Raw genomic sequence first — 17,755 nt, forward strand, 5'->3', positions numbered from 1 at the left:
ACAATTTTTCCTCACTTTCAGTAGTTGGTTAGAAGTGTTTTTTTCTCTTTGGTACAGTACTTTTCATCACACAGTGCTTGTATACATTCCCCTTATCTGAGTTTTATTAGTTTTATTTATGGTCGTATTACTTGTAGATAATATTTTCTTTTCCAATGTTATGACTAGAAGATGCTTACATTACAGCAGGCATTTTGACATGTTTCTGCATAAATTTCTGGCACTAAACAAAGTCAGTATCAAACGTGAGCTGTGAACCTTTGGCTCTACTTCTCCTCCTGTTCAATTCATAAGTCTGCACTTGTGTTACCATCAATTTCTTTACTATGTAAATTAAAACAGGTTAGTATCTGTAAAACAGGTTTCACTACATATGAGTTCAGAGCAAAAATCCCACTATTCAGTATTGCTCTTTCTCACATGTTGCTTTTCAGAATTGCAGTGAAGCTATGACCTGATCTACTGTATATATATATTTATTTCTTTAATAAGGAGAGTAGCATTTCAGGATGAGCATCTAAGAGAAATTTATGTCAAAAGGGTTTTCAGCCATTATGTACTTTTTCAATCAAAAACTTCTTTCAGTCCTTTGAAAAGCATGCAACATACCAAAGCCACAGAATTCCTGTGATTCTCTTTTAGATTCTGTGCCTGCAGTCTCTTATCTCATGATGAGCTTATTGCAATTTTACCAATGTCTGGGGTTGGTTTGATTGTTTGTTTTTTTTAAATAAACTTGTAGTCTAAGCAATGTTGTCATTATATTTAAAATTAAAAACTGATACCGCCAGTTGTGGATCTTTAATCCTCCTTGTTAGAAAGATGGATCTTCTAAGTGTGAGGTGTTGTAGTGTGTTTAGTCTGATTTTGATACTTAAGAGCCTGAAGTAGCCTGAGATCTGCTGTGTGTTGAAAGGTGAGGGGTTTCAACCAAGTTAAATTAATTAAATTAAATAATTAAAGGAAGTTGTTAACATGTAACTGAGGAGGAGTAATAGAATGGTCCTTGAACATCAGCTCATGTTTCCCTAATGATGTTCCTCCATCATATACATAAGGAAATTGCTTGACAGGACTCTTGATCAATGTATTTAATGATGGAGGATTTCTGAATGAGGGCTGAATGGTTTATCTGGTTAAATCTGAATTTTTTTTTTTTAACATGGATGATGAATCACTTGTGTATTTCATGTTTCCAAGGAGCTCTTAAATCCTGGAGAGGAGGGACAGTACTGTATGCTCTTGGCTATTAGAGATGTTTAGAGAGTATCATGATTTTGTAGGGCTTCTAAGGCTGCAGCAAGGCAGGATTGACAGGTTATAAAGGCTTTCACAAGGGGGCACAAATAAAAACTGTTCAAGATGTATGAAAGCATACGCAAAGGCCCGTGATCCATTTTTTTCAGTAGTCTTAATGTCTTTAGTTTCTTGAAATGGCAAATGCTGCCAATATATTGGTTTACTTTATTGACATAAACTGTCAGATTAGCAGTGTCACTCAAACATGTCTGTGTATTTATTCTCTTAACAGCCTGCACCAGCTCTGAAGAGCAATTAGGGATTATTTTATGTATTTCTCTCATGTTATGCTTCTCTGATTGCAGTATCTTTCTTCCTGTGGAAAGTGAGACTGTCAAAAAAGAGCATTTTCCTAGGAAACAATTGTTTCCCTATACTACTGAGGAACACGTCTAAGTAACATGAAGAAATTTAGCTAGTAGGGTGGGCATTTTTCAAGGTGTAAAGAGTGGAGATCGACTTTTTGTTCCAATTTGGTAGGACTGCACTTTTCACGTGTTCTTTCCTATTGCCCCTCTTGAATGTGGGAAGAGAGGAAATACCACATGTAGGAATGTGTGTTTTCATCCAGAGGATTCTAGTTATCATTGTTACCCTAATCCAGTTCACCTGTCTGGGGACTCATGTGAACCTGACCTCAGGACTGCTTCTAAAAGTTCACACAGTGATGCAGAAGAACAGGCATTCCACTTGCTTTCAGCTTTCAGTCTTGGAGCCTTCAGAAGACAGACAAGACTCTCCTTACTGTATGCTTTTGTGCTTAATCAGTTTCTGTTCAAAAAAGTATATTTAACAATTTTTTTTTCCTTATTTGGTGCCCTCTCACAGCTTTTTTTAGAGCTGTATAATTATATACCTTCTGGTGTGATGCATCTCTGCAATGCAATCAAATAATTTCAGTTTTTCGTTAAACAAGGTTGGACTGTTGGAGTAATTAATTAATGGATGGTTTCTTGAACCCCTGAATAAATGGTTTTTTTCTTCTCAGTGGTTTGGATTGGTTTGGTTTGTTTTTTTGGGTTTTTTTTTTTGATTATTCTACTACCCCACTTCTTCACCACCATGATCATGAGAGTTCTGGATATTCTCAAGTGCTGGATACATCATCTGTAAATAACGACTTGCAGGACTGAAAGTTAATAATGAGTTTCTTTGAACTTGAGCATAGAACCTGTCTGTGAGCGGGCTTGAGGCCTGATACTTCTCTGAAGGAAAAATAGCATTGCTGTCAGGGTGGACTGGCCAGGGAATGGAACTGAGTCCATTTTCAGAGTATGTAGGAGAAAGGTGTGTGGCCTTGATTCACATCATTGCTTTGATTTCAGGCAACCCAGAGAGGGGCAGTGCTATTAGCGGGGTGAAGGATGGCAGCTGGTTAAGAACAGGGTTTGGACAGGTGCAGTTCAGGGTAAACATGCATTCATGATCCCTCTAAGTTAGGTGAAACACTTCTGAGGCTGCTGAGCCTCCTTAATGCGAGAGTGCTCGGTGGCCTTGGTAATCTTATGGTTTTTGCTTCTTAGTAGTACATTGGTTGCTGTTTTTCCCATTCTGACTTGTTGCTTTTCCAGCCTCTGTGAGCTTCAGACAGCCTTAATGCAAGTATTTTCGAAGGCAGTGTTACAGATCAGCTTGCAGCTTGGACTAGGAAAGGATGTAGCTGTTTGCTGCTAAGCCAGGATACTGGCAGGAGGCCTGTACACCTCTCTCCTTCTCAGTGACATCAGTTCTTTGAGTTCACAGTCTTTGTTTTGATCAATTATCTCAACTGTCTCTCCGTGCCTTCCAAGCAGCAGACTATGATGGAGGGCTGAGTGTGTAGATGAGGTGGGATTCAGTTGTCTGAAATCCATAAGTTTATCTATGTGACCTTTCCTGGATATAACTCTTGGTATAACAACTACTAGTGATTGTTGATTTTAATATTTAAATAAAAATATGCAATAAAAACTGTGCTCCTCAGTTGAGACTTGAATAAATTAATACATAGAAAAACTTCTAAGAGCAACTGAAAAGAAATTTTAACTTAAATCAACTTGCTGTTCTATTTTTTATACCAACTTAATAGAAACATTCAAAGTTATGATGGGGTTACATCTTTCTATAAATCTTCTGATTTATTGTCTTTTAAACTAGATTTAAGAACCTTAAAGGCTGGTAGTATTTTGTGTTTAAATATTGATATCTGATAATTTGGAAATAGTGTAGTTAAATTGCATGTAGAAAAGTATCATTTTTGCTTGAAGCTAAAGGTGTTTAAGAGATATGCTTTAAAAATGGCCTCAATTTCTGAGATTCGAGAGTGGTTTTGTTTCTAAAATGAAAATATTTTAGTTACCTGTTGAAATCTTCATTTTCTTGAAAGGTTAGAGGATTTTAACCTCACAGTGTTTTAACTCTGAACTTTTGGGGGGATGTTCAGTCATAATGTTGCTGCTCAGATACCTTCAAATTGTTTTTAGATTGCTACTTAAACTGTTTTCGGTCAAATCAGTTTGGTTATGTGTTTTAGTCAAGAAGTTTCTCTGGTTATACATGTGCTACTGTTTTAGTACAGTAGTGTTAGACTCTTATTTATATGCGTAGTTTGCAAATAAATCTCTGTTTAATATTAGCATAATAAACTAATATTAAGCTTCTATTTACACTAGTATCAGCACTTGCAGAATGCAGAAATATGGTAGAGTATGAAGGAGATTAAATTAAGCCTACCTCACCAGAAGATTACCATAACAGTTTGAAAACATGTTGATATCTGGGTTATACTGCTACTGAGTTTCAATGGGAAAATCTTTGGTTTACAGGAAGCTGGATTAGGAAGAAAATCTATTGTTCAAAAAGCACTGTTAACTTGTATGTGGGCAAAAGAATTGTCGTGCTGCTGGAATGGGTTGTAATTCTTTATTCTGTAGCAAGCCTGGTTTGTTGATTCTCTGTTGAATGTCTGAAATCTCATTTTTTTTGTTTTTTTTTCTTCTGAATACAAATTGAACCAAGTATGCAGTGAAATTTGGACATAATCACAACAGGCTGTTTTTCAGGCCACTCTGAAGGATACTAGACCTTGATGGGAGTAGTTCAGCTATTCTGAGAATCAGTCTCAAGAGTGCAGGACTAAAGAGCATTTTGAAAATGTAGACCATGAAGAATTTAATTCTGTAATAGTAATATCAACTTTCTGGATAATTGCTGTAGTTAGAGATAAATATGTCTTCGGGATTCTTGGCAGACTTTCTCAGTAAGGGGAGCAACAGAATTACTTTCAGCAGTGTGCTAATGGCAAGTCAGCCTGAAAAATGTTTTGAAGGGAAAAATATGCAAATAGGGCATCCACTGAAAACATGCATGAATATTGGAAAATTCAGAAGAACACACTAATGCCACAGCTGATTAGAAGAAGGAAAAGGAATAAATTTCTCTTTTCTCCAGATAATTTGTATTAAAGTTTTAAGCAACGTTGTATCTGTGTATATTTCTCATTTCTATCCTATGTTGCTATCTCACCTTACTTCATGTCTGTGCCTTGGATTTTTAAAAGTATTTAGTGGTCTGGTTATGCAGCAAAACCACTGCCAACACAATTGATTATGGCAGAGGCTTTCAGCAGGAATGGCTACACCCCTGGTCTGAGCAGTACAAGCTAAGCCAGTGGAACATCACCTACGTCCAGGATTTCAGCCTCACAGAACAAGCGGCAGGGGCTGTAACACTTGTATCTTTGATTGCTTTTCTAAACATTTAAGTAGTATGTTACTACTTTGTGACATTTGCCAAGTGTTACTTGCATATTTATTGCCTACTTACTTTTTCTTACCTTCCAAATGTGTGATGTTGGCATGGCATCCCCGTGACTCTCCTTGCCAATCTTGGATAACAGACCGCAGAGCTGAAGTACCTAAGTGGCAAAAGGATTGAAGTGACAACTTCAATCACAGCTGGAAGTATACAAATCTCTTTTTTCAAATGTTCCAATAGAAACTATTTTTAATAGTACAGTAAGAAAATGTTTTAATAAAATCCCGTTTGATCTTGTTATTTACTGAAAAAAAAGAAATAAGCCATATCCTTAAAAATAGTTTTTTCAGGAGGCGTGTTTAATTTATTCATCCTCAGAGGATATTTAAATTGTAGAAAGTCTTAGCAACTTGATTTTTTGGGAAGTGTTGAAGACAAAATGTTGATCAGGCACAACCATTCTATTGCACTTCAGTGAAGCAACTGAAAGATCAGCCTTCATGTAAAACTACATCCATTCATCAACTCCAGCTTACTTCATTTGTAGATCTTCAGATATGAGTGTAACATGTGAAACTTGTGCTGTCTGCTGCTGCTCTTTTCTCCCCAACCCTCCTACCTCTCTCAGTCTTGGACCCGTTTAGCTGAGGACATTCCTGGGTTGCACAGCTTTTGCCTTTTTTTTGTTTGTTTGGGGTTTTTTGGTGGGGGGAGCAGGAGGTGATTGGTTTGGGTTTAGTTTGGGTTTGGGATTTTTTGGGGGAGGCGGGGTTGGGGTATTTTTTCTTTTTTTTTTGAGAGGAGGAGGTGGGTTCTTTGGTCTCTGTTTAAGAAGAGATGATAATCATGATATCTATCTCGCCAAAATATGTAGTTTCCTTGGAAGAAATGAGATTTTGATGTAGATGCAGGCAGCCTGGATGATTGCAGCTTAAGTGATTAACTGGACCTGTTGCTGCGCTTGTTTGCCTATTTGTATTTGCATGTTGAAAAACACTTACTACTTAGTTTGTTTGGGGATTTTTTTTTGTGTTTAAGTGCTACTTTCAAGGTAAAATTTTAATAGTCAGATCCTGCATTTGTCCCTTGTTTTCTCTTTTAAATGTCTCTTTTAAATCTGTTTGCAGCTGGGTCTCGGGCATCTTACAGCAGCCAGCACAGCCACCTTGGCTCTGAGTTAAGGGCACTGCAGTCTCCAGAACACCATATAGATCCTATTTACGAAGACAGAGTTTATCAGAAGCCCCCCTATGAGGAGTCTCAGCCAGAGTCAGGGGGACCCTCTGCAACCAGCCCACACAGGCACATATCGCACTAGTACAGGTAAGGTGGATGTAACCTGCATGACTGTCTTCTTGAGATATGTAACTTACTCTCTCGTACTAACTCTTCTTCTCTTTCTGATGTGCTTAACCAAATGTATTCTGTGCATGCCAGTCAAATAAAATACCTTTTGCAGATGGCAGCTATCAGTAGAACCCCAAATACATGCACAAAATGGAGAAATACTTAATGTTGTGCTGCATGTACAGTAGGTTAAGCTAATTTGGGGAGGGAGCTTACTCATGAGGAGAGAGAAAAGACTTCTATTAATCTGGTGTATTGTCTTGGAGAAAGATCGGTTGTCTCTGAAGAAATTGCTAGGATTTTTTTTTTTTACTAAGGTTTTTTTTTGTGTTGCAAATGGACTGCAGAGTTCCTGCCACATGAAGCAAAGTGATCACTTGCTTTCAAAGTAAATCATAAGTAAATGTTCTTCCTCTCTCCCACAGATGTATGCTTTGGTATAGGTACACAGACATAAAATTGAACTATAACATAGGAAAAAACTGGTAGCATCACTGGTTTATCCATAAATAATAATGATTATCCCTGAAATGCATTGGTGTACAAGTCTTACCTGCAAAATGTCCTCTCAACCAAATGAAATACAGCTGTGGAATTTGTTGGAACCCGCAAATAGATCAAAAATCAACAGGGATATTTATGGTATTTAATGCACAAAATAATTGGAGTATATAAATGCTACAGCCAAAATAGCCTAAAGCAGATGTAGAAGAAACTTGCCTTAGGAATTGTGAGTATTTCTGGTGTTTCATCTTTACTCTGTTGATCAAAGAGGGAAGATTATGTCCATTTTCAGATCACTCCTATTTTCATCAGGGAAATGTTAAGTGCACTTTTCAGAGCAAGATACTGTGCTTTCTTTTAAAACTATTTTTTAAACTTCTTTTAAAACCCATTTCTCCAAGGGAAAAGCTGGCAGTTTTCGTGTGTCCTACCGCCTTATGCAAGTTTTGGGTGTTCAGAATACTAGAGGAAATCTTTAAAAGGAAATTTAGCCAGAGAATTATCTAGCAAAATACCTCTAACAGCTTTATGCTTTTTTGAAGAGCACCATTGCACCATTTTCCTCCTGTTAAAGAAACTACCATAGTCCTATGTTTTGTGTTGAGTCACACATGTATATGAAGAAAAACTAGTATTCTTTGTATGAAGGGGACAAAACCTCTGCCTACATCAGTGAGCAGTGAAAGCAGTGGTAGTGATTGAAACTACTGTTTCTATTGAACTTAAAGCCTCCTGTTCCACATGTGGCCACCTCATATTGCCTATATGATGCTCTCTTTCTCTGGCATGCCTTGAAGAGGGTTTCTTGTTTTGCTTGCAAAATATCCGTTGGTTGTCTGTGCTGAAGTGGCAGGCTGTCTTGTGACTGTACTGTTCACAATACCTCTCTTAGGAAGGAAACCTAGTCAACACAGATAACGATTACAGTGAATTAAACTGAGACACGGGATGTTAGTTGGTTACACATGAAGATGGGTTTTCAGAAGGAAAGAGAAAAAACTAAAAAACCCATGGTGAGGTGGGTAGAAGAAACATGCCCTGTGAAGGTGAGTTTTGTTTTGCTGCTTGGGATATGGATTTGAATGTTGCTGCAGGCTCACTCTGAAGAAAGACCCCGTCAGTCCAGCTTTGTGTTGGGTTGATCCTCCCTTGCCTTCCCCCTTGCACCCCTATTATCAGGGTCAGGGGAGATGAAAGCGGATGGATGTGTGCCAGGCCGATCACTCTGTTGCTCTCTTGGTAGCTGTCAGCTGCAGATGCTGTCAGCCTTTCACACAGCCGGGCTGAAGAGCTGTCAGCACTCAGAGGGAATTTTGATCTGGATTGGATCAGCTTTCAGACTCCTGCCTCTGGCACAAATATCAATAGGAACATATCCTTTCTAAGGGAGACCATAGAATTTATTTCAAATTAACAGAAAGGAGGGAAAGGAGTTCAAGTGAAGTTTGCACATATTTTTTCTCCTTTACTGGGTTTTCTTAAGTGTTTTTTTTTGGTTGGTTGGTTTTTTTATGTTGCAGTGGGGTCTCCTGCAGCCTGCAATAGACAGCGAGGCCCGTGGAAAGAAACAGGGAGCGATTCTTGATAGAAGTTTCAGAGATCTTTATTCTCCAGCCACATGGCCGAGGGACTGCCGAAGAACTGAGTAATTACAGGACAACCAGGGTCCTCCCCACACAGGGGAACACGAAACAACCAAAGGGGAAAAGGATTAGGGTACATGTGACCAGGGAGCAGGGAGACCCTGTGCCTAGGCCATGCCTCTACCCCAGGGTCCCCTCTCCCAGGACCCCATGGCAGGGGGGAGGAACCCCAACATTTTTGTTTGTGGGGTTTTTTTTTAATTTTAGGACTAGATTGCTATTTGGTGTAAGATATGAGGGATGTAGATAACTGTGTACTCCATGAAGATATGTGCCAAGGCTTCATGGCCTGTATATTCTGTGTGCATGAGTTATGGCAGAGTGGGGAGCTTTAAGACTTCACTGCACTCCTTTGTAGACCATAGTTCACACCCTTTGTCTATCACAAAAATAGCTTTATTCACGAAGATGTTGCATGCTTTTCCACATCTGACATAAAGACAAGGAAGGCAAACTTAGTCTAAGGATGTTATCCAAAACCTGGATTTTTTTTTCTCTGCAGCTAACACTGCCCATTGGAACTAAAAATTAAGTTAATTATACTTGCAAACCATTTAAATTTTTTAGATTTTTATGGGGTTTTTTTTTGTTGGTTGGGTTTTCTTTTAGTTTTGTTGTACTTTGTGGGCTTTTGGGAGATTTTTTAATGGGTTTTTTGGTGTTGGGTTTTTGTTTGGTTGGTTGGTTTGTTTTATTTGGTTTTTTTTTTGGTTTTGGTTTGGGTTTTTGGGGGTTTGTTTGTTTGATTTTAAAGAATATTATTCCTGAATTTGAAAATTTCACTAATTTTGGAAAAGTAACCAAGAATAGTTACTTAATGTAGACATCACCTCTTTCTCTTTTGTGAGCCCTTAAATACCTACTACATTCAAAAATGTTTACACAACTAAGAAGAAAGCCCTCTCACGAGTTTTTCATCTTCTAGGTGAATGAACCTTCAGTAAGCAAAATTCAATAAACTAAAATTTCCCTATGGGGTAAACTAAATTAAGTTTGTTCTATATACTCACTGGTTTTTGGGTGATGTTTTGGTTTATAGTTTTTGTATTTGTATTTCACTTGAAAAAGAAATGCATGATGATAGTTCTGCAGTACATACTGCAAAAGGTACAAAACATGTCTGAACATCTCCATTAATAGTTTTAGATAGGGGCAGGATGAATTCTTCATAGAATCACAGAATGGTTTGTGTAGGAAGAGATTTTAAAGATTATCACATTCCATCTTCTCTGTCACTGGCAGGAAACCTTTCACTAGACCGGGTTACTCAGAGCCCCATCCCGCCTGGTCTTGAGCACTTCGAGGGATGGGGAGTCCACAGGTCCTCTGGGCAACCTGTTCCAGTGCCTCACTACGTTCACAGTAAAGAACTTTTTCCTAATATCTTATTTAAACCTATCCCTCTGTAGTTTAAGTCCATTCCCCCTTGTCCTATCACTTAATGCTCTTGTGAAAAGTTACTCTCCAGCTCTTGTAGGCCCTCTTTAGGTACTGAAGGGGGCTCTAAGTTCTCCCTGGAGCCTTCTCTTCTCCAGGCTGAACAGCCCCAACTCTCTCAGCCTGTCCTCACAGGGGAGGTGCTCCAGCCCTCTGATCATCTTGGTGGCCTCCTCTGGACTTGCTCGAACAGGTCCATGTCCTTCCTGTGCTGGGACCCCAGAGCTGGATGCAGCACTGCAGGTGGGGTCTCACCAGAGCAGAGCAGAGGGGCAGAATCCCTTCTCTCGCCCTGCTGGCCACTCTGCTTTGGATACAGCCCAGGACATGTTTGGGTTTCTGGGCTCCAAGCACAAATTGCCAGGTCATGTTGAGCTTTTCATCCACAAACACTCCCAAGTTCGTCTCCCCAGGTCTAGTCTTGATCCATTCTCCTGCCAGCCTGTACCTGTGGTGTAAATCATAACTTTGTGTGTTACTGTCATGCTGTCTAACCTAAAAATAATGTTTCAAGTTTGACAGCAGTAGCTGTAAAACCTCTTTTGCTTGTTAAGCTTTTACTTAACAATCCCTTTTGGTCTTCAAAGGGTAATGCCTTCTCTCATATATAAGAAGTACCAGCCCAAACTTTTGCACTGAAAGTAGCAGTAAGTGTGGAATTCTACTTTTGAAATGGGAATCCTGAAAGGATATGCTTGGAGGGAGTACTCAGACACAATACAAAAAGCAAATTAATTTATTTCCTGAATAGCAACTTACAGCTTGTGTTTGTAACCCAGCTAAATAACACTAATAATTTTTGTTCAAGCAGGTTGGTTACTTATTTTCCTCATAAACCTAAAGGTCTTGAATTATTCATATAGTAGAGATAAGCTTATTTGATGGGATGTTTACATGAACACTGGTGGAATTTGAAGAGGGCTGTTAGTTAAGAGGGAGGAAGGGTTGCCTTTCAGCCAGAGTGGCACACAGAATCAGTGATTGTTTGCTTATTTGCAGAAGTAGAATTTCGGATTAGAGGTTTAGTCTATAGTTTTTGACATTTAATCCACATCAAACATGAAACCAGGCAAAACAGGCAAAATCACACTATTTTGCAAGCCTGGGATTTCTGTAGCTGCCTTGAGGACAAAGCATCCTCACTGCTCTGGTTCTGGGCTGTCGGTGCTGACCTGCAGCTCAGGAGCACTGCTTTGGCAGCTGTGGAATCTCAGTGAACAGTTGTCATCACATGCTTCTATTGTGGTCCCTCAGAGAAACAGATGAGCCCTCTTCTGTAAAAAGGATGTAATTTCCAGATAAAGTTTGTAAAAGCCTTGGAAGAGTACTGTCCCTAGTGGTCTGGGAGGGAGGGATGAGAAATTGGAGAGCTGTGCTTGTTCTGAACTCTCTGCAAACAGAGACTTATCAGATAAGTGTTGCTGCATAAGAGCACTGGTGCAGCTGGTGAACTGTGAACATTCAGATCTTAAAACCTGCAGAGTACTTATGATTTAAGAGCGCTCGTTGGTTTCAGGGGCTGCAGGCGAATATTTTTGACCCCAACCGTGCACAAGTGACAAGGAAGAACCAGCAATTGCACCGGAGGAGTGAACCTGCCCTCCTCTGCTCTGTGAAGGATGTGTGCGTCTCACTGGCATCAGGGGAACCCTGGCAGCCATGATGAAAGCTTAGGGATGCTCTCGGGATGCACAAGCTGGGAATGGTCTCTGTCTCAGTCCCCTGAAGGTCACCACGGGGAAGGCAGAGTGATGCAATTCAGTCATACTTGAATGGAATTCAAAGTCCAGCAGCTTTATGTGGTTACGCGACCACTTGGCGCTCGTTGGAGTGCTGGGTGCACAGAGCTGAGCTGCCTCCTTGATGAGGACAGGGCATGCAAGGTGCTGCAAAGACCCTTCTGAGAGCATTAGGAGAATGAGGAGTAGTGTCTGTGATTGATACTGCTGAAATTCAAGAGAGGCCTGAAAGGAAGGATTTATTGAAAGGAGGTTGGACAGTAGTAGGGTAGGCAGTAAAAGTTTGTATTTTCTCTGAAGAGTCGCTTAGGGATGGATTTGAAGGGCTTATGAGGCGTGCTCTTGCAATGGGTTACCTATCAGGGAAGGTGTTTATGGCAGGTGCACTCCTGCAGCACTTCTTGTGCTTCCTTCAAAGCTGCCTGATGTCCTGTGCGTGCAGGCAGTTGCCAGGCTGCCCTCAGGCTTCTCTGATGGCCTCCATTCCTTCAGGCAATTCCCTGAGATTCCTCCCACTGATGCTTAGGTGGTTCCACCAGTGCACCAGCACCTCTGAAACTGTCTGTTATCAAAAGCTGTGCTGCCACAGGCTGCACCACTTCCTGGGCACCATGGCAGAGACTACCGATCCAAGAGAAGAGGCCTGTGGAATTTGTGATGGCAGGTACAAAACAGAAACACGCCTATTTGCAAGCTGGCTTTCTGTGTGGAGGGAGAATGCTGACAGGAGAGCTGTAAACAGCCAAGGCAGCTGCTTTTCAAAGGAAAGAGTTATCTGTTGCTTGTGGCTATTTGCTCATGGCAGGGAATAACACAATATTTCATTGTCCTGTGATGTGGCTCAGGAAAAACTGCCCAAGGTGAGAATTGCCATTGTGTATCTGGACAGATGATCATGTCCTCTTCTCTGCCTTCCACCCCACTCCTGCCTCATGCTTCATTTGCTGAAGGAAGAGTCTGCACCAAGGGATGCCTTATCTCAAGCGCTGCTCCTAGTAATGTCGCCTTTCTCCTGTAAAAGCATGTCTTGCTTTAGTAGGGTAGAAGTAGTGTTTGCTTCTGGAGTCCAGTCTTTCTTCATGGACTAGATACTGCTGCAGGGATGGAAAGAGGACCCAGGTGGCAGTGGCAGTGTTTGCTGCTTCATGCCTGCTGCACTTGGCCTGGGCTTTTGCTGTCCTAGAGTTTAAGCAGTGTCCAAGGAGAAGGTGTACAAGAAAACCTGGTCCTTCTTTTGTCACTGAGCTGGTGGCTTTCTCATAAGCTGCCTCCTTGTTCTGTCTGATGAGGTGTCTGTGGTGAGGAGCATGTCTCTATTCATGACCTAAAGGAGAAGTAGAGAGGGAGAAGCCAATTCCCCATTTTCTTTCTGCCCCAGGCAGGAACAGCCCATACAAAACTGATTGTACTCTTAGTTTGGGTTTGTTTTTTTGCAGGGAGGAGAGGTTGCTAGTTTTGTTTCTTGGGGTATTTAAATGGCTCTGATCTCCCTCCTCCTCCTCTTCTCATTTGCTTTGCTCAAGTGAAGCAGGGCAGTCCAGGTTCTCAGAGCCAGGTTCTTATGTCATTTTGCCCTTCTCCCTGGGGGCTCCTTCCCTATAGGAAAGGCCTGACTTCTTCAAACTTCCATCTCACTGACCTGGTAGACAGAGGTCTGGCATTGTGGAGCGGCTTCTGGAAAGCTGCACTAGCCACCATGTCCTTGCCTCTGCCCTGCCTTCCCTCTGTAGCCAGCATGGTGGGGCAGAGACCTTGCCTTGTCCCAGGAGGGAGTGCTGCTCTGCTGCCCGATGGCCCTGCCGTGCCACCAAGGGAGCCAGCGGTCTGTGGGAACAGTAATTGCTGAGTAGGTCCAAGGAATTTTTTTAACAGTTTTTTTACAGCAAGGATGGAGAAGGATGTTGCATGGGCTGCTTAATGCTGCTTTGAAATACCCAAGGACTTGATTTGCTCCATGTTTTTTGTGTTGGTTGGTCCAGCTTAGCCTTTCTTTGATTCTCAACATTTTGTCATGTCTCTTACCTCCTTTGTTGTCCTGTACAAAAGGAGAATGAGGCTACAAAGGATGCATGAATTGAGTCAAAGTGCATCATCTTGACAAGATTGTAAATATTTGTCTTGGTATGTATTACCGCAGGCCTGGTTCCTACGGCATATCAGTGTCCCGCAGCCATAGGGGGGAGGAGGAGGAGAGAAGATCCAGCAGGCAGGAATTGTGCACCAAGATTGATTTATTTAATTATTTTACAAACTCTTTATAGACTTTTCTCTTCATAGTGTAATTGGACAATGGACCAGCCACCCCTTGAGGGTGATTGGCCAAAATCCTAAAACATCCATTATCAAAATATTTTCTACTATACCATAAACAAGACTTTTCAAGGTTGCAGGTGGCTTGGTTGTTTACATTCCCTGCTACCTCTTCTGTGAGAGAGAAAATTCTCTCATGGACTTAGAAAATAACAAGAAAATCCTCACTAACAGCATTTTTGTACCTACAATTCCCCCTTTTTGTTTTATAAGATAACAACCCTACTATTAATCCTAAATAGAAATCTACATCAGTTATTAATTCTAAATATGTCCTTAAGGCTTTAACTGTCTGACTCCATAACAAGAAATTTAAAGTTCAGTCTCTGCTTGTGGAAGGACCATCCCAGTCTCTGCTTGTAGAAGGACCTTCTGCCTGATGTTTGACATCCTGGTCATCATCAGAAGAGTCATTAGGCTGATGATCTACATTCTGGTCACCATTTGGATGGTTGGCGTTCTGGCCATCATTTGGAGGTTGCCTGTTCTGCCTCTGGTGCCGTAGGTCAGGGCGAACGCATTTTGAAGGTAGCCGCCGTATCCCAGTATCTGTGGAAACGCAAGCATACCCACGACCCCAAACGATAAGCTCATGAGGGCCTTCCCACTGTTTAGTGAGTAAATTCCGTACCCAGACTTTTGCCCGGGGCAGCTGTCTGTCGCCTGCAGACTGCAATGAGAGAAAATGATTCAGGATAACAGGATTATTTGAATTTTGTGGTACTGTAAGGTGATTAATTGTATACAAAGCTTTTGCTAGTAGGCTCTGTGGGGTTTCTCCATGCATTCCCCTTTTCTGTTTGTCCAAAACACGCTTCAAGGTACCATGAGCGCGTTCGACAATGGCTTGGCCAGTAGGAGAATGTGGGATACCAAAGGTATGGTCTACACCCCATAGGTGTAAAAACTGCCGCGTCTTCTCCGAGGCGTAGGCAGGACCATTATCGGTTTTCACAGAAGCTGGCACACCCAGGACTGAGAAAGCCAATTTCCAATGGGCAATGACATCACGGCCCTTCTCTCCAGTGTGAGCAGTAGCCCACATAGCCGAGGAGAAAGTGTCAATAGACACGTGCACATATTTCAGCCGACCAAATTCAGGGATGTGAGTTACATCCGTTTGCCAAATCTGCAAGGCTTTTAGCCCTCTGGGGTTTACCCCGGCTGGCAAAGGCGCAGCGAGTCCGTGACAGTCAGCACAAGCGCTGACAATGTCGCGCGCCTCGGTTGGCGTTAAATGGAACTGCTTCTGCAGGGTATGTGCACTTTGATGGAAGAAACCGTGCGATGCCTTGGCTTGTGCAATTTTGTCAGGCTGAGGCCCTACCCACGCAGGGTTGGCCTGCATGTCAGCCCTGGCATTGCCTTCTGTTAGAAACCCTGGTAAATTGGTGTGGCTTCGAATGTGCAGAACGTAATACGGGTGCACTCGAGCCTGAATTGCAGACCACAAGGTTTGCAACAGCGAAAACAGAGCCGCATTGTTCACCTCCTTCAGAAGTGAACAATCTAAGCATTGGGTAATATCTGCTACATAAGCAGAGTCAGTAACCAAATTCAAAGGTTCCTGTGAGAATCGCTGAAAAGCCATGGTAACAGCCCTTAATTCAACTAACTGAGCAGAGCCTGACTCGTGTTCCTTCAGCACTTGCCATTCCGATCCCTCCTTCCAGGTAGCAATGGCTTTCCCAGTTTTCCCTGAACCATCCGTAAAGACAGTGGGTCCTTGCACCGGTACTCGGCTATTTCTCGGCCGCAAGGAAAGCACGGTCGATTTTGCCAGCTGCAGTAATTTATGGCTGGGCAGATGGTAAATGATCTGCCCTGAAAAGTTTTGCAGCGCGCTTTGCAAAGGAGCACTATGGATGAGTCTCCACTCAAAGTATTCCTTTGAGATCGGAATGACAATTACTGCAGGATCCGCAGCCATCAGTTGCAAACACCGTTGACGGCATTTGATTATCAGAGAAGCGACCAATTCAAACACTGTGGTCACCGTCCTTTTTGGCTGGTGAGGCAAAAAGACCCATTCTAGGATATGCAAAGGATCAGGCCATTGTGCATTCCACTGGCCAATGATACCTGTAGGATGGAGGTCTGGAATAGTAATGTAAACAGTGATAGCAATGGAGGGATCCACTCGATAAACCTGACGAGCGGAAACAGCCTGTTGGACCTCCTGCAGCGCTTGTCGCGCTTCTGGAGTCAACTCCCGAGGTGAATTCAGACCAGGGTCCCCTTTTAATAAATTAAAAAGAGGGGAAAGTTGCTTTGCAGTTAGACCTAAATAAGGTCGTAACCAATTGATGACACCCAACAGCTTCTGAGCATCATTCAAGGTTTTAATCGAATCCGGGAATTGCACCTCTTGGCGTTGGATAGTTTGGTCCAAAATTTTCACTCCTAAATATTTCCAAGGAGGATGCTGTTGAACTTTCTCCGGAGCTACCTCTAATCCATAGGCATGCAGAGCAGCGAGCAGCTGAGGCTGTATTCTCTGCAGCTCGTCCCGTGTGGACGCTGCCACCAGGATATCATCCATGTAGTGGTAGCAGCGTGCATCAGGAAACTGCTTGCGAACTCCAGCTGAAGCTTGGGCAACATACCACTGACAGATAATTGGGCTGTTCCTCATCACTTGAGGGAGGACCTTCCATTGGTATCTCTTAGCAGGTTCAGCATTGTTAATGGCAGGCACAGTAAAGGCAAATTTTGGTTTGTCATCAGGATGCAAAGGAATTGTGAAAAAACAATCCTTTAAATCAATTATCAGGATGTCCCACCCCGTAGGAATCATGGTGGGAGAGGGCATGCCAGGTTGCAATGCCCCCATACCTTCCATTACTGCATTAACTTTCCGGAGGTCCTGCGAATAACCTCCATTTCCCTGATTTCTTCTTAATTACGAAAACAGGAGTGTTCCAGGGGCTAGTAGAAGGTTCAAGGTGCCCCTGTTGTAACTGTTCCTGAACCAACTGATAAGGGGCGTCTAACTTCTCTTTTGGTAGGGGCCACTGCAGCTCAAAGATTGGTGTGTCAGTCAACCACCGCAAAGGCAGTGTAGGATGCTGTGCGCCCTTACACACAGTGACCCCTGCTAAAAATTTGTCCCAATCCGTACACCCCAAGCTGCCAACACATCCCGTCCCCAAAGGTTACGGGAAGGGGTAGCAACATAAGGCCTAATTGTAGCTGTGTGCCCCTCTGAATCCTTCACCATCACAGGCTGTTCGCTTAAATAGCTCTGTGTGGTTCCTCCTAATCCTGCGATGGCCGATCCCACCAGGGCTAAAGGCGATGAGGGAGGCCATGCAGAGAAGGAGATGACAGTTACATCAGCACCCGTATCAATCAAACCTCGAAGCTGAATCCGGGGTGGACAGGCGTTCGGCGGGATCAGGGTACATGTCATCTGTGGCCTTTGGTCAGAGATGTCTGCAGTCCAGAAGGCCTGCGGAAGTCCCGTAGATCCACTGCCGTTATCTTCGTGAGTTTGTTGCTCTATCCTGGGGACACAAGACTTAAAAGGCACTAATTTAGCAAGGCAGGTCTTCTCAGGAATAGTTACAGGGGGTTTTTGCGTGGAGACCATAGCGCAAATCTGACCTTTAAAGCCAGCATCAATAACTCCTGAGTGCACTAAGATTCCTTGATGGGCAACATCAGGTTTTCCCACCAGCATCGCACTGGATCCCTGGGCTAAGGGTCCATATGCATCCAAGGGAACCTTATAAATACCGC

General features: G+C 42.4%; 1 protein-coding gene across 1 annotated transcript in view; it reads left to right on the top strand.

The window, feature by feature from the left end:
* Positions 1 to 17,755, top strand: part of LOC116442772 (catenin delta-2-like) — a 307,484-nt gene that overhangs the window by 30,591 nt on the left and 259,138 nt on the right. Inside the window, 2 exon segments of the mRNA XM_032106243.1 lie at positions 6,162 to 6,277; positions 6,279 to 6,357. Of these exon segments, the coding sequence (XP_031962134.1) occupies positions 6,162 to 6,277; positions 6,279 to 6,357 (195 nt within the window).

This window comes from Corvus moneduloides, chromosome 1, assembly GCF_009650955.1.
Source record: "Corvus moneduloides isolate bCorMon1 chromosome 1, bCorMon1.pri, whole genome shotgun sequence".
Taxonomy (NCBI): domain Eukaryota; kingdom Metazoa; phylum Chordata; class Aves; order Passeriformes; family Corvidae; genus Corvus; species Corvus moneduloides.